This window comes from Cervus elaphus, chromosome 2 (assembly GCF_910594005.1).
Source record: "Cervus elaphus chromosome 2, mCerEla1.1, whole genome shotgun sequence".
NCBI classification, from domain to species: Eukaryota; Metazoa; Chordata; class Mammalia; order Artiodactyla; family Cervidae; genus Cervus; species Cervus elaphus.
In genome coordinates this window covers 39,918,066-39,938,557 of record NC_057816.1, presented here as the reverse complement: position 1 = coordinate 39,938,557, position 20,492 = coordinate 39,918,066, and the positions used below count along the sequence as shown (strand labels likewise).

Sequence of the window (20,492 nt, the reverse complement as noted above, 5' to 3'; positions counted from 1 at the left end):
TTCCATCCTTGGTCCTCCTGTCCTTCACGGTAAGTCCTGTGTCCAACAGACATGACCATGGGGCACCGACAACCTTGCTTTTCTCTTCCATTTCTTTGTGTGTTTGTTTTTGCTTTGGCCGCACTAGGTCTTCGTTGCAGCATGCGGGCTTTCTCTAGGTGTGGCTCATGGTACAGCATGTGGGATCTTAGTTCCCCGACTAGGGATCGAACCTGTGTCCTCCACTCTGGAAGGCGAATTCTTAACCACGGGACCACCCAGGGACGTCTCTTCTCTCTTCCCTTTAAAATGCATACTGTGAGGCTATTAGCCCTCTCTCACTAACATGCATGGCAATCCTGTGATTTTTTCTGGTTCCTTCGTGATAACTGAAGATCTCCCAATCTGAAATTAAGATATCTAGTCTTTATAACAATTGGAATTTCAAGCTTCATTCAAAGTTATGGCTGTTCCTTTCCTAGCTTAAACCTACTACTGTTTCCTCTGGCTTGAGCTGGCATGCCTCCTTCCCCCTCAGGGCTGAAGGGGAGCCTTGGAAGGACAAGAAAACACTCACTTGACTGATCCTGTCTCAAGCTAAGGCCTCACTTTCTGGGGCCAGCTGGCATTCAAGATTGAGGCTCCTCTCTCGGGGGTGTTTTGTGTAGGTTCTTTGGAGGACCACCTTCCCCACTGCTAGTTACGTTTCACCGGCACACCCTTGATGCAGGGCAGGGGATGTGCTGTCATTGGAGGTTGGCTGATGACTGTCCCTTTGACCTCTGGTTCTGTCTCCTCCTCCCTCTCACATGTACAGGCGCCTATTTCTCTTTGGAGTGGGTTGACCACTCTTGTCAACCCGCAGGTAAAATTTAACAGGCCTGTGTACCAGCACTCTCTCAGACAACAGGTCCACAGGAAACGCTCCACTCTTTGCCACAACCTGCTCTGGGAGTGCTCGCTGCTGCAGACTGAACGTCTGTGACCCCGCCCCCTTCTCCACATTGTTAGTACACTGAACCCCAGTGTCCTGGCATTTGGCAGGTCATTAGGTCGGGAGGCTAGAGCCCTCATGAGTGGGATTAGTGCCCTTATAACAGAGACCCCAGAGAGCTCTCTTGCCCCTTCCACTCTGTCAGGTTACAGCAGAGAGACAGTGTCTCTGAACCAAGAAGCAAGCTCTCCCTAGGCACCCAATCTGTCAGTCCCTTGACCTTGAACTTTGCAGTCTCCAGAGCTGTGAAAAACAAATTTGTGTTATACATAGGCCACCTAGTCTATGGTACTTCGTTATAGGGGCTCAAATAGACTGAGACACAGGCCCAGCCCAGGGCGGCAGCTACGTACCTCTTCCGTGTGCTGCTGTTAGAACAGTTACCTAGTCAGTCACTTAACCTGTAGATTTTACAGGGGTGAGTCATAAACTAGATCCCAGTGTCCCCCAAACTGCAGGGGATACATGTTGAACAGTCTGAAGAATTTCCTTAAAGACCTTCCATCTGGATTTGAGGTGAAGGAGGAATTACACTTTACCTGCCCTTTGGGGGATAGTGTACAACTTGCTGCACCCACGAGCTCTTTCCGAAAAATGTCCCCTAATTTTTATTTTTTCATGGTCTCCTCAGTGTCTTTTATAAACTGGAATTCGGTGCTTGAAGGTACGAAACCTGTTTTCTGCCTCATCATACTGGCAGTCTGCATAGCAGATTCTCACTGTATTTTGGAATGTGGTATCCATTATATAGGGGGCCTCCCAGGTGGCTCAGGGATTAAAAAAACCCACCTGCCAGTCAGGAGACATGGGTTCGACTCCTGGGTCAGGAAGATCCCTTGGAGAAGGAAATGGCAACTCACTCCAGTATTCTTGCCTGGAAAAACCCCACGGACAGAGGAGCCTGGCAGATAGTCCACGGGGTCGCAAAAGGATTGGACACTACTTAGTGACCAAACAACCACCACCACCCATCGTATAGACACCCAGGTTTAAACAGATTCTACAAGTTTCATTTTAATATCCCATTTCACTTGCAATAAAAACCCTTTCTTCTAAAGTACTTATTCCTTGCAATTAAAGCTGTCCAGCTAACACAAACTCCATGGTCATGGGTGTGGGAGGAGAATTTCAGAGAAGTCGTGGAAGAAGGGGGAAGGTGGGAAAAAAAGGGGATGGTAGGAGTAAGACTTCAGACAAATTGATTTAGGCGTTCTGTTCATATTCATTGTGTCCACAACGAGTGGCCCCCGAAGTGGTTTAATTGTCCACAGGCAGAATTGCTGCTGCATGCTTGAAAGTGAAAGTGAAGTTGCTCAGTCATGTCCAGCTCTTTGCAACCCAATGGACTGTAGCCTACCACACTCCTCTGTCCATGGGATTTTCCAGGCAAGAGTACTAGAGAAGTGCCTAAATAAGATAAGCCTGTAACAGGCATTCTCTCATGAAACCTAAAGTTGGCTATACACCAAGGTTCAACCAGTAGCATAAAAATTTTATTACCACCACCCCCAAGTTAGATACAGCAGCATGAAAATTTTCAGCTCAAAGAAGTCATCCAAATTTCTAATCAGGATAATGGGTTAAGTTTATATGAGGAATGCTAGGAAATTATTAAATGAATGCTAGAAAACTATTAAAAATTTTTAAAATACACTGGAACGGTAGCATTTTCTTTTGGCCATGCTGCATGGCTTATGGGATCTTAGTTCCCCAACTGGGGATTGAACCTGGGCCCACAGCAGTGAAAACACCAAGTCTTAACCACTGGACTTGCAGGGACTTCCCTCTATGGCCTTGTTGCACAAACACATAGATCCATGGAACAGAATAGGAAATATAGAAAGAGAGCCAAACACACATGGGAAATGAAAGTGTGATAAAGGCATCATTGTGGATCACAGGGTAAAAATGGCTCATTTAATAGATGATGTTGAGACAACTGGAAAGTCATCTGGCAAAAAAGAAAGTTGGTTTCCTACCTCGCACAAAAAAATCAGAGATTTAAATATAAAGATGAAGATACAATAAATTCCAGAAGAAAATATTAGAGAATGTATTTGTAATCTCAAATCATAAAATCAAAGACTGATAAATTGGGCACCATGAAGCTACAAATTTTCCTCGTACAAATACCACACAGACAGAAGGCTAATAATGAAGGGGGAAAATACTTGCACCTTAAATCACAGTTAAAGAGCTAATTTCCTTGGAAAGAGCTCCACAACACAATAGAAAAATGAACAAAGGATGAGAACAGAAAGGAAATCCATATGGTTCTTGAGTTTATGAAAAGATATTCACTGTCGCTTATAGGAAGAGAAATGGAAATTAAAGCTACAGTGAGTTACCACTTAACGAGTAGAGGAGTAGTTAAAAAAATTATAGTACAACAAAACAAAGGAGACATTGGGAGGATGAGGCAGTATCAACAGGTACCAATCTGTAAAGACGTCCATACCGTTACTTGAATGAATAAGTGAAAAACTGCATCTGTAGCATGCTGTTTTGTAACATACATGTATATTCTGAGACATGCACAGGATCTTTCCGAAAAGTTACATAAGGAACTAGCAATGGTGTTTCTATCTAGAAAGGGGATCTCAGCGGCTGGGGGAGCAGACAAGGGTAGGAGGGTGTCACTCTTACTCTCTTCTTTTGGGGGAGAAGAACCTTTTGAAATATTTTAACTCCAGTTGCAGACTGATTTAGGGCCAAATTTACACCACCGATGTGGTGCAGAGGCCCTGAATTGAGAAACACGCATGAAAATTGGTCCAGAAGCGGGGTGACCGGGCAGAGCCTCAGAGGGGATACTGGGGTACCCCACATACACCCTTCTCCCACAGAACATGGCTCCAGGACCAGCTGGGCTCAGAACTGCCATCCACCCATGCCACTCTTTGGGGCCAGATTTCTCCCGTTTGTCCTACTCTTGACTTCCCGGTCTCTGCAACTCTGGAGTTCTTTGAAGGCACTCTGCTCGGCCTCAGGGACAGACAGGTGACCTCCGGTGAGATCTGTCCTCCCTGATGCCTTCCTGTCCCACCCTCTTCCCTTCCTGTGCCATGTTTGTTCTCCGGTTTCCTTCCGACGACAGCTTAGCATTTACTTGGCCATTCTTCTAGAACGATTCTGGTTGTCTAGCTTGGGTAGGTTGCCCTAGCTGGGCCTCAGCTGATTTCTTCTCTAATACGAGCCCTTCCCAGGACCCTCCTTCCGCGGTGGAGTTGACCCAGAGCCAGGTATGAGAGCATGCAGACCGCACCCACTGAATGCAGCTTCTTTCTCAAAGTCGGCGGCAAAAGGCTTCTGCCCACACACCCTTCCCTTCACTTCCCCTCCTCAGTTTCACAGACAGTCCTGGGAAGTTTCTTTACTTCCTCCACCGTATCCTTACTCATAGTGCTCAAGCTGACAGCAGAGCATGACGGATGATTCCAGAGTACCTCTTTCTTCCTTTCACCAAATGTCTGCCCCCTCAACAGTTTTTTTATTCAATCTGAACCAGTTTTCTTGCAACTGACCTGACATTTTTTCGGCATTCTCCTTGACTCTGTTGATGTCGTTCTGTAAGGAGGTAAGGAGGTTCGCATGTTGTTCACTCCCTACATTCTTGTATTCCTCCCAATATTCTTTCTCACTGAGTTTCTCAAGAAATAGCTTCTCAGAATTGCTTATTTGGATGCGCGTATCTGTTGAAAGAACATAAAGATTTTGGGTCATTTCTATTGTCCTTGCAACCATCATATGTTGCAGTCTGATTTTGTGAAATTAAAGTTTGACATGAAAATATCAACTCAAAAAAAAAAAAAGAAAATATCAACTCATAAATATAATTTTATATCTACAATTTAGGGAAATCTAAACTATTCAAACTATTGTTTATCTATCCCTCATGATTCAAAAGCTAAGTAAAAATAAACTTTACAATTTTAAAGTAGATGGTGTGGTTTGGGGCTGTGACCAAGAATGAAAACATGCAATCAACCTATGCGCCTGGGGACCCACAAGTTTAAATTATGCCTGTGATAGCCTGATAAGCATCCTGTTTTGTACAATGTATTATTTCACATATACTTTTTATTGTAAATTGTCATTTTTCTGGTCATTATGTCTCTGGGCAAAGTAATTCCAACTTACATCCTTCCGCTGTCCTTGGTGACCTTTTTTTGTTAAGTACGTTGTTTGATTCCATCATTTACAGATCAACTCTTTGAGCTTTCCTTGTGTGAAATGACAGCATATGATAGTCATAATCACCTCTCTTCCCAGTCGCCACATAGTTAAGACTTCAGAGTGAAAGCTAAGTTCCTCAGTTAAATGTGTAGAAATATGGAGCTGTCTCAGTTTGCCCCAGTGTACTTACTATACACGATATTCTACACAGTCTTTAGGCTGAGTATCAAGCTGCTGAATATTCTGGAAAAGGAAGCATCACCAGAACCAGGTACAATGAACTTAATGCTGTTTGGCTCACTGCCCCGCCCCATCTGGTTTAAGAGCTCCTGAGGGCAAGACCACTTCTTATTCATCTCTGTCAACCCAGCACTTGGCAGAGAATCTGGCCATTAGTTGATGCTCAGTAAATGTTTATGAAATGAGTGAAGCATTCTTTCAGGCCAGAGAGATGCTCTTCAGCCCAAACATCCAGAAGGACTCCAGACATGTCTTTGTCAAAGGTGTGATAATAATACATTTTTAATACATACTTAACATATTAATATTCAAAATATATTATACATTTTTAAATTCCCTTAACAAGCGGTTCTTGTTATTAAACAATTAAGAACACTACACCCAGCTGTCCTCTGGGAGCAGGCTGCCCCTGACTCAGCCCTGCACCACGTTCAGGCTTTGCGAGGAGGGTTGGTTGATGTCACTGAAGCTTTTGAAAGACAGGTGGGTGTAGCAGCTGCTGTTCTGCTTTCCCAGCACCCCTCTCTCCCTTCCCGTCTCGTAACACACGTCTCCTATCCCTCGTCACGTAAATACACTGACCACAGATGCCCCTCTTCCCGGCCGGAGAGATGGGTCCAGGGTTGAGCGTGCACCCCAAGCTAGGCCCTGGCTCAGAGTCCTTCCCTAGAAATGCTCTCACTGAAACTGGTAGAAAACATATCTTTTTTTGTCTTCACTCTACTTTGAGGTTATAAGGATGTACGTTCAGAGGTGTCTATGGTCAGAGTTCTAGACTCACAGGGAGAATGTTCTTGGAAAAGGGAGCCAGCTTTCCAGGGGAGGGCAGAGAGGGAAGAGGGATGAGAGGGGCAGTGCGGGGAGGGAGAGGGTGGGCTAGAAAGAGGGGGTGATGGAGAGGGAGAGGGGAGCAGGAGAGGGAGACGCATAAGCGGAAGCTGAGCTCTGACAGCCTGTGAGGCTCTGGGTTCAGCTCAGTCGCACCCTGCCTTTTCTGTCTGGTTACTTGAAGAGATTAACCTCTTCTTTATGCTTGGACTAGTCTGGGGTGGATTTTTATCCTCGCAACTGAAGGCGTCCCAGGTAAACGTAGGAAGATGGGAGTTTTGTCAGCACTTCTCAAACCTGACTGTGAGCAGAAACCCCCTGTGACCTTGTCCAAATGCGGACTCTCTCAGCAGGTCCAGACGGCTCGGAGGCTCTGCACCGTCCCGGCTGCTCCGTGAACTGAACAGAGTTGCGGGTGACCATCTGGTACCACCCATGACGGCCTCAGAGAGCCCTTGTAGACACGTCCCCTCCCTCTCCCTCTCATCGGCCTCCGCGGGCTTCCTTCTCCCGTGGACCACCGCACACGCCCAGCCCTCCTGTCCTAGTCGCCCAGCGTGTCCCTGGCCTTGGGGGACACGCGCACCCCTGCCCCAGCCCAGACCGCACACAGGCACCCCTCCACTAACCGGACCACTCCCTGCAGAGGCAGCGTAGTGAGCATGTCTGAGCATCGGCTGGGGTCTCACACGCATCTCAAGGGAGTTCGTAAAGCATCCCTTGCACACAGAAGCAGGATTCTCCCGGAGACGTGCCGGCCAGGAAACGCACCCACCACCCCGTGCCTGTTGTCGCTACAGGGGCTCAGCCGGAGGAGGCTTATGGAACAGTGGCAGAGAGCCCCTAAAATGAAGCTTGCTGATTGACCCGTGGCCTTGGTAACTGCTTCACTCAGAACGACAACCATCTACGAATGGAGGGCCTGCTCCGTGCCAAGTGCTGGAGTAAGTCGGCTCTCTGGAGAGCTTGGGGAAGTCCAAGGAAATCTAGTCCCTTGTTTTTGCCTCTCAGGTTCTCCTACTGCTTTCTGGTAGCACTCCAGTCTCTCCCCTGTTTTCCAGGTTCCTGGCAGGGATGGTATTTATAGAGGTTCTGGCAAAAAAAAAAAAAAAATCTAGAAATCTGAGCAGCAAGTTCAAGATGAAGAAATAGGAATTTTTCTTCAATGCATGTGTCAACACTGAGGGTCCGGCTCTCAGGACCCTGGTACTTCCCGAGCCCGTGGCAAGACTCTGTCCTGCGTCTTTCACCTTCTGTACCAGCATCATTTCTATCCACGTCCTGTAAACGTCCCCTTTTCCAAATCCAGTCTCTCTTTCCCCATCTAAATAGGGGGCTTAGCTTCCTTAGAGATACTGGAGCTGGGGAGGAAGCTTTATACTCTCCTTACCATTCCCAAGCCTGAACTGAGGCTGAAGCCAGTGAAGACACCAAATGAGACAATTTCCCCGCAGCAGAGCAGATCACCACTGCCTGCAGTCCGGGGTGGTGCCTCACAGGATGCGGGCTGGTGTTCAAGGCCAGAGGGCTTCCTGCTGTGTTTCTGACCACTGCCCTTACTCCTCCTCACTTGGCTTCATTATCTCCACCCACTTTGCTATTTCCTTCTCTCGCCCACTTACCTACATGGGTCTGTGGTTGTGGCGGTAATGATGTCCTTTGAAGTATGTCCATGGCATTTTGAACATATTAGGAGACAAAAAAATACATTCAAGAAATAACTTGATATGGCTTTATGATAATTTTCTAAGTTCCTAAATCACCTTTCAAGTTTTGTCCCTGGTCTCTTTCAAACTTCCATGTTTCCTTCATTGCGTTTTCAACTTCCTCTCTTGTTACAGCTTCGGATCCCTCTGACTTCTCTTCACTCAGTTCCTTTAGTAGTTTCCGTATGTGCCAAATTTGTTCATCCTTTAAGCGTTTATTCTGTCGTGAATATCAAAGAGTTGTTAATTACCTCTGCTGAAGTATCTCCATTGTTTTCCCTCAAAACAGAATCACATGCTGAGGCTTGCAAAATAAGAAATAGTTAATGAAATAATTTATTCAATAATATCTCCAAAGAGCATGTGGAAGATGGAAGACTCAAAAGCAAATCCATCAATGTGGTGATCACTGAAGAGACAGTTTCATTTTAAAACCTGTGTTAATCATCTGTCAGTCTATTGCCCTATCATTGGATCGATGAACATTGAAATTAGACTTCAGAGGTCACTTTCTTCAACTCCCACAAATATGTTTATTTTCTAGGAAACATCATTCATTTATTCAATATTTATGGAGTCATCTACCATATGCCAGGAGTCATCCAGACACTAGGCATATATCAGTGAACAAAACAGACAAAAGTACTGCTCTTGTGGGATTTACACTATTTTTTGCTTTTCTCACAAGTGACCCTAATTCTCTTCTTCTGGGGTGATGATTACTCACCATTCCAGTACTCCACACTTGAAACATGAACTCTGTTCTTGTGAATATCCTGTCCATGTTTCCATGTTTCTTATTTAATCAACTTAGACTTTATTTTTGCCCTTGCTAGTTTATTATGTATATGTAGAGATATTTTATTGCGTGTGAACTTAATACATATTTCTTGTACTTTTCTTAGCCTTCCTTTAAGTTTTTTTTTTCCTCCCTTTAAGTTTTAATACTCACTTCCCTGGGGTCTCTCCTTCAATTTCTTAGACCTAATAAAATGTATATACTTAAAATATTTCAATACTTCTTTCAAAAATTACTTATTTTCCTATAATTTAATATCCTCTTTACTATAGTTTTTTCAACATTATATTTTATTTCTGATATTCATGGTTTTATTCTCTTTACCTTCACAGGCAATGGCAACCCACTCCAGTACTCTTGCCTGGAAAATCCCATGGACGGGGGAGCCTGGTGGGCTGCCGTCTGTGGGGTTGCACAGAGTCGGACACGACTGAAGTGACTCAGCAGCAGCAGCAACCTTCATAGAGATACTCTACTGTAAGAATATTTTCTTTCTCAAAATTGATTCTCTAAGCCAATACTTCTCAAACTTCAACATGTATACCCAGAACTTGGGGACCTTGTTAAAAATGAAGATTCTGATTAAGTTTGGTATGATGCCTGTAATTCTGCATTTCTTATACGTTCCAGGTGATGCCAAACCTGCTGGCCCACAACCCACATTTTGGGTAGCCAAGTTCTTTCTGATAATCTAAATATCTGTGATTTATTGATAGTGCTGCAGCCTACTAAAACTCAGGTCTTTAATATTGAATCCAACAGACTTTAAAGTTGATGGCTGAAAAATCTGATTTCTTAAAATTGTTTAGCAAAATAGACACTAGTTTAAAAAGTCCTCAGAGAGGATTTTAATGTAAACTTAATGCTCTTTAGGTCATTCCACAGGCTGTATGACATGACTGTCATATCAGTGCTTTAGAATTTTAATTTAAAACTTTGATAAACTGAACAAAAGCAACAGACAATTAACTTTATGATGCTCAGTATTGATAAATACAGCCCAAAACAAAAAGACAGACTGGACAGGCTTTGAGTGATTTAAAAAAAAAACAGAAATAAAGATTAAAAAGATATGATATTCAAAATCCCACAGTTTAACGTCTCTGATCTTTTGTTTGCAATATTCTAAAGTATCTAAATTCTGTCTCTGAAGAATTTTTAGTACCGAAGAATTTATGATATGATATATGTCTGAAAACTGAATTTCTTTCCTTCTAATTTTGTAAAATCTTGTAGAGAATGACATAAACTGGAGTGGTGGAGTAAGACTTCTGAAAATCCACTTCTCCATAAAGGCAATGAGAAAAAATTGGCTAAGATTGGCAAAATCAACTTTTCAGAACTCTGGAAATTAAAGGCTTTGCAGTAACTTCCAGGGAGTGTTTATTCAAGAAAAATGGTTGAATCTTAGTAAGGACAGTGAGTTTCGTGGCATTTCAAACTTACCCTAAAAACCAACAGCCCCACAATTATGGTAAAACCCAGCAATCTAGCAGCCTGTGGCTGAGGGTTAGGAAGAAAAGTAAGAGAGGCAGAACTCTTGCAAAGCCCGGTTCCTAAATAAGGGTCATTATTTGACTTATCTGGTAATTCCCTAGAAAACCCCACTGGCAACCTTTGTCTTTAATTGACCCGACTCAGAGCTTACCCAGTGCATTAACAGCCTTCTCTCAGACTGGTTTGTCAAAAACAATCAACAATTGTTGAACATTGCAGCTCCGTGTGTGTGTGTGTGTGTGCGTGCGTGTGTGTGTGTGCGCGTGTGTGTGCGTGTGCGTGCGTGCGTGTGTGTGTGTGTGCGTGCGTGCGTGCGTGCGTGCGCGCACTCATTGTGTCCGACTCTTCGAAGCCCTATGGACTGTAGCCAGCCAGGCTCCTCTGTCCATGGAATTTTCCAGACACGAATACTGGAGTAGGTTGCCATTTCCTCCTCCAGGGGCTCTTCCTGACCCAGGGGCTGAACCCACATCTCTTGCGTCTCCTGCATTGCCAGGCGGATTCTTTACCACTGTGCCATCTGGGAAGCCCACAGCTCCCTGAGGTGTTAATAAAAGTTGAGGTAAACAACAAGCTGACCAAAAAAAAAAAAAAACTTCAGAAGAAAACTGGAGATGAGACGTCCATAGGGAGTTTTGAAAGCTCTTATGTATTCCTAAGAATCTAAAAGGCCACATGTATGTATAGGGCATAGATACATAAATTTAATAACATCTATATTAAACTTCCCAAATCCTGTATGAATTTCAAATAGAAAAGGAATGTGTCTGACACTGTTACAAAATTCACTATATCTGAAAAACTATTTTGAGTGATATACTGAAATAAAATTTAAATATATCCACCAATATGCTTTAAAAAAGACATTTATCTTATGAGGTAAATTTATTATTTGAGGTAAGACTAATTATCATATTATAAAATAGAAGAAAGGAGATTATAAAATAGAAGAAAGCTACAAAGGAAGGATTATTTTTGTTTTGTTATAAGGCCATCTCATGGCCTTTTAAAAACTTTTTTAGACTCACAAGAACAAGAATAGAAGTTGCCAGAATAGGACATGCAATTCCCACCTACTGTCCGCCCAGCTTTCCCAAATGACAACACCTTATCTAATGATAGCACAGTATCAAAACCAGGAAATCAACATTGGTGCCATGTTATTAGTTGAACTAGAGATTTTATTTCTATTTCACCAGTTTTTACATTTTCTTCTTTTTAGTGTATGGTTGTGATACTGTCATTTACAAGAAATATATGTAGGTATATCTTTGGTCACTCAGGTGACTAAAATGTATTTCTTTGTTGTTCAGTCACTAAGTTGTGTCCAACCCTTTGCGACCCCATGGACTGCAGCACGCCAGGCTCCCCTGTCTTTCACCATCTTCTGAAGTTCACTCAAACTCGTTCCATTGAGTCAGTGATGCCATCCAGCCATCTCATCCCCTGTTGTCCCGTTTCTCCTCCTGCCTTCAATCTTTCCCAGCATCGGTGTCTTTCCCAATGAGTCAGCTCTGCGCATCAGGTGGCCAAAGTATTGGAGCTTCAGCATCAGTCCTTCCAATGAATATTCAGGGTTGATTTCCTTTAGGATTGACTGGTTTGATCTCCTTGCAGTCCAAGGGACTCTCAAGAGTCTTCTCCAACACCACAATTTGAAAGCATCAATTCCTTGGCACTCAGCCTTCTTTATGGTCCAGCTCTCACATCTGTACATGACTACTGGAAAAACCATAGCTTTGACTAGACAGACCTTTGTCACAAAGTGATGTCTCTGCTTTTTAATACACTGTCCAGGTTTGTCATAGCTTCCCTTCCAAAGAGCATAAGTATATATGATATGTTTATGATATAAATATATAGATAGATATATAAATATATATCTGTATTTCTTAGATATATTCTTTTTTTTTTTTAAATTATTTTCACCCATAGTTCCTGGCCCACAGTGCCCAAAACCCATGGAATTTTCTGCCATCACAATTGGGTTTATGTTAATGAAAGTGACTTGAATCTGGGAGAGAGAGAGGGAGGGCCTGATTGCCAGGAGAACCGATCAAGTTATTAGAGGATTGCAGTCCCTCGCGTTGATTTCCAGGGACAGGAGAGGGACTTGGGGTGGAATCAACCGCTACTGGCCAGTGATTTAGTCAATCACGATTATGCAATGAAGCCTCCATTAAAACCTGAAAAAGGAGCGTCCTGTGCTGCTCTGCCAGGCCCCAAGCTCCACAAGGGCAGAAGCTCCTTTGTTTGGTGCTTTGCTCTCTAGGGGCTCCCCTGGTGGTCAGCTGGTAAAGAATCTGCCTGCAATGTCGGAGACCTGCGTTTGATCCCTGGGTTGGAAAGATCCCCTGGAGGAGGGAACAGCTGCCCATTCCAGTATTCTGGCCTGGAGAATTCCATGGGCTATTTTCATGGGGTCGCAAAGAGTTGGACACGACTGAGCGACTTTCACTTTCGCTTTGCTCTCTGTATCTCTTCATCTGACTGTCGATTCATAGCCTTTAATACTCTTTTTAAGATCCAGTGAGTAAATGGGTTTTCCTGGTTCTGTGAGCCATTCTAGCAAGTTAATTGAACCTAAGGAGGATGGGGTTGTGAGAGCCTCTGATTTATAGCCAGTCAACCAGAAGTGCAAGTAACAGCCTGGACAGGTAACTGGCGTCTGAAGTGGAGGGTGGTCTTGTGGGACTGAGCCCTTTACCTGTGGAATCTGATTCTATCTCCAGGTAGGTAAGTGTCAGAATTGAGGTGAACTCTCACACACCCCGCCAGAGTCTGAGAATCGCTTGTTGGTGAGGGGACGCCTCCACACATACAAGTTGGAAGTGGGTCAGAAACCCTTTCAATAGGATTATAAATTCTGTCACATATGCATATGAGATATCACCACAAAGATGTCATTTGAAGCCATGATGTTAAATAAGATGATCCACAGAGAGCTAAGAGTAAAAGAGTAGGTTTAAGATCAGAACCTTGATAAATACTCTAATTAAAGGGTGGGGATAAATACTCTAATTTAAGGGTAGTTTCTTTTCCTATTCAAGGGGAAAAAAACAATGAAAAAAATGATCAGAGAAGTAGAAGGAAATTTAAGAAAGAGTGACGTCCTGGAGCCCAAAGGAAAAAGAGTTTCAAGTTGCCAGGAGTAACTGCTGGAGGAGTGAGGTGTAAAGTAAGGCCTCAAAGAGTACATTGGACCTGGCTAATTGGTCATTACAACTTTTGCTAGAATGGTTGTAGGGGAACAGTAGGAGTGGAAGAATGTACTGGGAAGTAAGGGCGTGGGCACAGTGAGCTGTGAGCTGTCTAGTGCTGTAGAGGAGCAATGAATGCAATCAGAGAAAGAGAGAAAGATAGCGGCAATCATCTAAACAAAGCTAAACGCATAGGAAGAAACAAGGAAAGAAGAGGGCATAACTTTTCCGATTTGGACATTTCCGATGTGGACATAAGTGGGGAGAAAAATATATCTTGCTAACAAGTCATGTTAAACTTAGCAATTTAAATATCTGTGACCTCAAAATTTTTTCCTCCCACTAGTATTTGTGGGTCAACCCAACAAATATTTATTGAACACCTACTCATGCTGGGCCCTTTGGAGAAACAAAGATAAGATTTGATTGCTGCTACCTAAAGGGCTTTCAATTAAATAATGGAGAAATATTTTTACGTAACATCCCAGCTAAGATGGGGGGAATGAAGAGGAGCTAGCCAAGAGAAGAGCATTCTGGGAAGAGGAAACAGCCTCTTTGTTGTAAAGGTACCATAGTGAGAAAAAGATTGGGCTTCATAATATTTAAAAGAAGCAGGGGTAAGCAAAGGATGGGATAGCTGCAGATGAATTGGAGAGGTGAGTAGAGGTCAAATTTTGAAGGCCCTCGAAGGCTTTAGGAAGATCTATGGATTTTATTTTCTGTGCAGCAGGAAGCCACTGTGGGATTGTAAGCACTGAAAGGTTTACCATATTTCAAGGGTCATTCTGGTTGCACTATGGAAAATGCACTGGTCAGAGGAAGGAGGGTAAGAGATGACGCCAGCTTAAACTGTGGCAACAGCAGCGTACATGGAAAGAAATAGATAAATACAGTCGAGCTAGTCTGTCTTCCTATGCTCCTCGCTGCTGGGTCCACTAATGACTCCAAGAGCCGACTTAGACCTATCACGGTCTTGAGCTAATCCTCCTGGAAACAAGAACATTGTCTCTGGCTCCAGTTGATGGGTTATGGGAAAGTGGGTCCTCAGTCCTGATCTATCGTCCTTTCCACAACCAATCGGAAGTCCCAGAGCCAGCCGCGGTTCCAGCGCTGACCACGCGGGGGCGTGCCTCGGCCTCCTGGTGGCAGCTCCCTCTCCTGGGCCCGGGGACCTCTCTAAGTGGGACCTGCCTCCAGGTGCCGCAGCCAGACTTCCGCTTCCACTTTCATCCATCGGCCTCAGTTTCTTAGTTCCTGCTGCAAGTACCAGTCTTTCAGAATCACGACAATGTCAGGGTTGTCTTGCCCAGCATGTATTTGCTGAACAAATGGACAAATTTGCCCCATTGAGGAAGACAGGAATCCTTGTTTCCCAAGGGGGAAACTGAGGCTTACACCAGTTTGGGCCAAAATGACATTAGCAGTAAGTTGTATAGTCAGGATGCAGAAATTCAGGTCTCTGACTCAAATTCTATTAAAATTTGTAGACACAGTCTTCTGTAGACGAAAGTCAAATAAAATAGGGGTGGAAGTTTCGGGGTCCATATAAAGTGAATGTTTTAATAGGGGACACTCTCAGTATTTACTCATTCATGAGACCCCTTAAGGGCTAAGTTGTATGCACTATCATTTCCCAACTTTATTTCTGTTGGTCCCGATAGTCACATACAGCACCCCTTTGATCTTCGTTTTATTCTGATTTTATAAAGACAGACAGCATCTTAAACACTAAGCTAGTCATTTTAACAACTGAAGTTGTACTTTTCCAATAATATTTACATATGCACACATTGAAAATCTAAAAGAAAACAGATAAAGAAATTTAAAATACAGAGCCCATGTTTTATAGTTTGGTTAAATAAGAAATTAAAAGATAAATGGGGTTGCAGAGCTTTACATTTTTAAACATAAGATTCAGTGTCCTCATGATCTAAATAACACAATTTAAGGTGACTTCCTTTGACATTATAATTAATAAATAAAAACAGCAGTACCCTCTTGCCTCCCATGTACAAAAATACATTTAAATATATTGTAAATTGATCAGCTCTAAGCACTAAAAAAGATAATTTCCTAGAATTTATTATAACTCAAAAAATTTTAAAGCATTTGCATAAATGTTTAATGATTAGGTATCGGCTTTATATTTCATACTCACTCTTTCATGATACTTCTGATTCTTTTCTCTAGATTTCTTTATTCGAGCCATAAATCGTTCTACTGCATTTTCCTTTATTTGACGGCTAGTAACAGAAATAATGTGTTACAATTATTTCTTTTAGGAAAAATTAATGAAACAAAATTTTAAAATTATACTATTTGAATTGAAATAAAGTATTAAATATACTATAAAACCCATTTAGGGATAAGAATCTTTACTGATGCCGTGTTTCTGAGTATATTTTACTCACTAAAGTATGTATTAGAGAGAGAACTTCAAGTTTTAAAAAATATCAATTCCCATTTTTATTTCATAGTCATAACTTTTATACTTTCTCATTATCTATAAATAATTCAGCATAAAAAGAACCTAGGAAAGGGCATACAGAAAACATGCTTCCTGGAAATCCAAAAACATTCAGACAAAAATGACAAGACAAAGACTTTACAAGGGCAAGCACAGCTTCTTGAAACAGTAGGGTAAACCAGGCTGACCCCTTGGTTCAAGTTCATTAGTATACCATCTCGTCTATAAATAGTGAAAAGTTTCTTTCTTGACACAAGTACATTTCTTTAACACCAAACAAGTATTTGTTGAATGTCTGTTAGGTATAAAATATAGAAAGCATGGGAAGACTCTGGTACAGGCAACTTGTCTTTTTTTTTTTTTTTGGTACAGGCAATTTGATAACTATTTGAAGAGTTAAGGGTATCTCTATTACCTCACAAATCTTTCCACTTTAAATCTGAGACCAAAATAAAGGAACAGAACTAGCTCCATATAAACCCCTTGCCTCTATTAAATATATATTTATAGAGAGAGCACCTCTGGTGTAGTGAACAGAGGAGTATTTGCAGAATGAGAAACTATGCTTTTTAATCTTGTCTCTTCCACTTCTTACCCACATGACCTCAACAAGTCAATTCTCTGAACTCAGTTCCCAAGCTGTCAAGAGAGAGATAACAACACCCACCCAGCTCTATGTATTTTATAAAGATGAAAATAAGATCATACATGCATGTTTCTAGCATAAAGTAAGTGCTCAGTAAATTTCAGGTGAATTTCAATCTTATGTCCTCAGTCCTTCCCCTGGAGTATCATTTGTATTTATGATATTGTAAACTTAGTAGAGATAAAAACAAAGCTCTTTCTTTCCAAATGAAGAGAAAAAACATTTTAAAAATGAGCAAATCCTTTAGACTTTGCCTTGTGTTGCTTCTGCAGGGAGCAGTTCCCAGAGGTCTGAATGGCATCAGCAAGCCTGGGGGTGGGGTGGATTCTAAGTTGCCCTAAAGGTTTGGCTGCTTCAACGGCCCCCTTGTGGAGCATTTGGTAGTTGCAGGTTTAACTTCACCTAGCCTCTCCTGGGAATTCACTTTGGCCTCCTCAGGCCTCAGAGATGGTTTATCAGGAAGCAGGACTTCCCTGATGGCTCAGACGGTAAAGAATCTGCCTGCAATGCACAAAACCTGGGTTTGATCCCTGGGTCGGGAAGATCCCAGCTACCCACTCCAGTATGCTGGCCTGGAGGATTCCACGGACAGAGGAGCCTGGTGTGGGCTACCCCCTGAGCGACTAACATTTTCACTTTCAGATGAAGCTGAACCTCAGAGCTCCCTATCATTAGCCACTGTGGGAATTCAAGCCTCCCTGTTCTCTGAACACTTTTTCCTGTTCACATCCCCCTTATCTACTCAGTGCCCTAGTAGCCCACATGTCACACTAAATGCTGAAGCAAGTGGGAAAATACACCAACGCGGTTTATACTGAGCACTTAATATACACTGAAGTGCTTTGAAAGGGGTATCACACTGTTTTAAAGCACAGTGATATGAAATTAACACTAATGCAATGCGTCTGTTACCTCGTCCCTTCCCTCCTTATTAAAATGTTAGTTGATAGAAGGAATTTTCCCATATTGAGGTATGAGGAAGTCATCCTGGCTTATTCCTGATTTGGCTTGAACTTTATGCTGACTAGAACAACCTGTGGCCTGTCAAACATCTATTGTTCATTTGCTTTAACCGTGACAGAAAAGAATGCATTTAAAGATCAAAATGGAGTAACTGTGGTTCAGGCATTCAAAATGGAGCTGAGTGGCCATTGTGGATGTGGTTTCAAACACATTTCTGTATTGCTGAGAACTTTGTTTTGAACTGTATCAAACTTAAAGATGCCACCAGCCATTCTCAAAATAATGTTTTTGCCAGGGGCTGCCAGGTGCAATTTTTTTTTTTTTTTTTTGCCAGGTGCAATTTTATGGCCTCAAAGTCTCCCTGGTAACTGTGTGACCATTTTGGATCCCAACCAATCCTTGCTTAACGTGCACCCTTACTTCTCACCAATTCCAATCCTAATTCTTGACAAACAACATGTAACTGTGGTTTTGGCCTGTATGTTGCTACTGTTGTTAAGTCACTAATTCATGTCTGACTCGGGCCCATGGACTGTAGCTCACCGGACTCCTCTGTCCCTAGGATTTTCCAGGCAAGAATCCTGGAGTGGGTTGCCATTTCCTTCTCCAGTAGATCTTCCCAACCCAGGGATCGAATCTACGTCTCCTGCATTGGCAGGTGGATTCTCTACCACTGAGGTACCAAGGAAGCCCTTTTGCCTACATAAGCCTCCCTATTTTGCAGTCAGTGGAACACAATTCAACTGCTTCTGGAATCTGTGTCTCCTGGGCTACAGTCCTCAGTTTGGCTTGAATAAAACTCTTTCCTATTATTATTATAGGTTGTTTACTGAGTATTAACATAGTAATGTGTCAACTTCCTTCCTCCATGCAATTTTGTTAAAAATTCTGAGAAGGAACACAAATTTGGGTTCCAAAAAAGAATCTATACTCTTATTATACCTTTAAAACCCACAACTGTATCTGTACCTATTGCTATACCTATGTCCAAACTCGTCGTAGAAAACTGGGTTGGGGGGAGGGAATAAATATAAAGGAAAAAATAAAAACCACCATCACCTAGAGATTTAACATTATGCAATAAGATATTTTGGTAAACGGAAGAGAGAGGAAGACCACATTCACATAACTTTAATATAGTATATTGTTAGAACAGTTCTCTTTTATTATGATTTCTTGTTAATCTCTTACTGTGCCTAATTTAGAAATTAAACTCTATCATAGGTATATATGTGAAGAAAAGACATAGTATATGAAGGATTCAGTGCTATCTATGATTTCAGGCATCCCTTGGGAGTCTTGGAACAAATTCCCTGAGGGAAAAGGGTGACTTAGACATGATCACTCCGCAGATTCAACACTGGCAGTCTCGGTTCTTCACCAACAACCACAGAGGTCTACGGCCTTATTTTCTTGAGAGGGATTAAGAAAAGTTCAGTTGTTCAGAAGTCCTGGATGACCTACTCTGTGCCCTGAGCACAGAGGCTGAGGTTGTATAAGAGAAACGTAAGATGCTGCTGGGGACCCTTGGACAATCCTTCCTCAGATGGTGAGGGGGGCGTCTTGATTATTCATCATGGGACAAAAGTCCCGTCACCTAGGACCTCAGGGAGCAGCTGAAATGTCGCCAGAAGGGCGCAGGAAGGCCCGGGCTGTTCCAGTCCATGAGGCTGTTTAATTTCAACAAAGAAAGAGAATGGAAAGCATGGGAATGCTCAACTTACATCTTGTAGTCGATCATGAGAATTTTAAAATGTTCGCCTCTTTGGAAACCTCTGTTAAAGAGGAGAAAGACCCAGAGGAGAGGGAGATGTAGCTGGATGCCATTCCTGTGGGCCGTGGGGAAAAGGGGAGAGACCAGAGTGCGGTCATGGAGCCGGACTTTCCGCCCACCTCGCAGAAGCCACGATGTGCCAAGTCTTCAGTTATGCTGAGAAACGAGCGCAGGGAGAATCCGGGGGTCGCTTAATGTTACCTCCAGTGAAATAAAAGGGAACTTGGTGAAAAGTCGCTTCCCGTGGGTGCTTTTGGTGTTCTGACCCTCTCACTCACTGTCTTCTGAAAAGAACATACAGACTGGGAGTCTCGCAAGAAGGACATTGGATTTTCCCTGAATGTCGTTGAGAACGATTCTCTTAGAGACCTGGTCCCCAGCATTGCTCCCCAGTTTCAACCGTGGCCCCCTCCAATAGACGGCCTCCTACTCCCAAGACCCACGTGTCCCCGGGGGTCTGCGTATCTGACCTCGCCCTTGCCCTCTCTCGCTCCCTCTGCCTTCTCTCCCGTCCTGGACTGCGACACGCCCTTCCTCACCCGGCCTCTTTCCCATCAGCCTTGCCGGCCATCACTCTGGCTCTGTAGCATCTGCTCCTCCTCTTTCCGAGGCCAGCTCACACATGGCCCCCTCAGACGAGCTCTTCCTGATCCCTGCGACGGAAACGACCGCGCATGCGCGTGCTGAGTCTGTCCGGTTCTTCAGTTACGCTGTCACGGAGCCCCCTACACTGTTCTTCTGTAGGATCTAACTTAGAGGTATGCAGTTTTTCAAAAAAGACCGGGCTGTGTGTTCAATGTCCATCTCCCATGCTTCGTTTAGGAATGGACCATGTGGGCCTGTTCATTCTTGTCCTCTAGTGATCAGGACTTGCCTGTATGTATTGGGCAAACATTTAAATACTTGCTCAACAGGCATGAAGTGCCTTCTTATTTGGAAAAAAAAAAAAACAAACCTAACATGTATTCATTCACTTCCTAAGTGTTACACATTAAAACACCTACCCGGGACCCAAAGTTGAAGTTCAAAAGCTATCAAGGGGCTTACTCTCCATGAGTGAGATAAAACATAAACATACGACAGGTATCACCTCTAGTCTTGTCTCCAGCTTCTGGGATAGAAATATTAAGATATTCTTATTAAAGTGAAAGTGAAAGTTGCTCAGTCATGTCCGACTCTTTGCAACCCCATGGACTATACAGTCCATGGAATTCTCCAGGCAA

The 20,492-nt window shown here is 43.1% G+C and overlaps 1 protein-coding gene across 2 annotated transcripts in view; it reads right to left on the bottom strand.

Moving 5' to 3' along the window:
* The window catches only part of CCDC83 (coiled-coil domain containing 83), a 49,533-nt gene that overhangs the window by 23,086 nt on the left and 5,955 nt on the right, over window positions 1-20,492 (bottom strand). The window contains exons 1-4 of one of the 2 annotated variants that reach the window (XM_043876106.1): window positions 19,809-19,954; window positions 15,578-15,662; window positions 7,981-8,143; window positions 4,498-4,665 (exon numbers count right to left, since the gene is read on the bottom strand). In XM_043876106.1, coding sequence (XP_043732041.1) covers window positions 4,498-4,665; window positions 7,981-8,143; window positions 15,578-15,662; window positions 19,809-19,840 — 448 coding nt within the window. In that variant the 5' untranslated portion in view covers window positions 19,841-19,954. Of the gene's footprint in view, window positions 1-4,497; window positions 4,666-7,980; window positions 8,144-15,577; window positions 15,663-19,808; window positions 19,955-20,492 lie in introns of those variants that run through there. The other variant, XM_043876096.1, reaches the window with a different exon arrangement.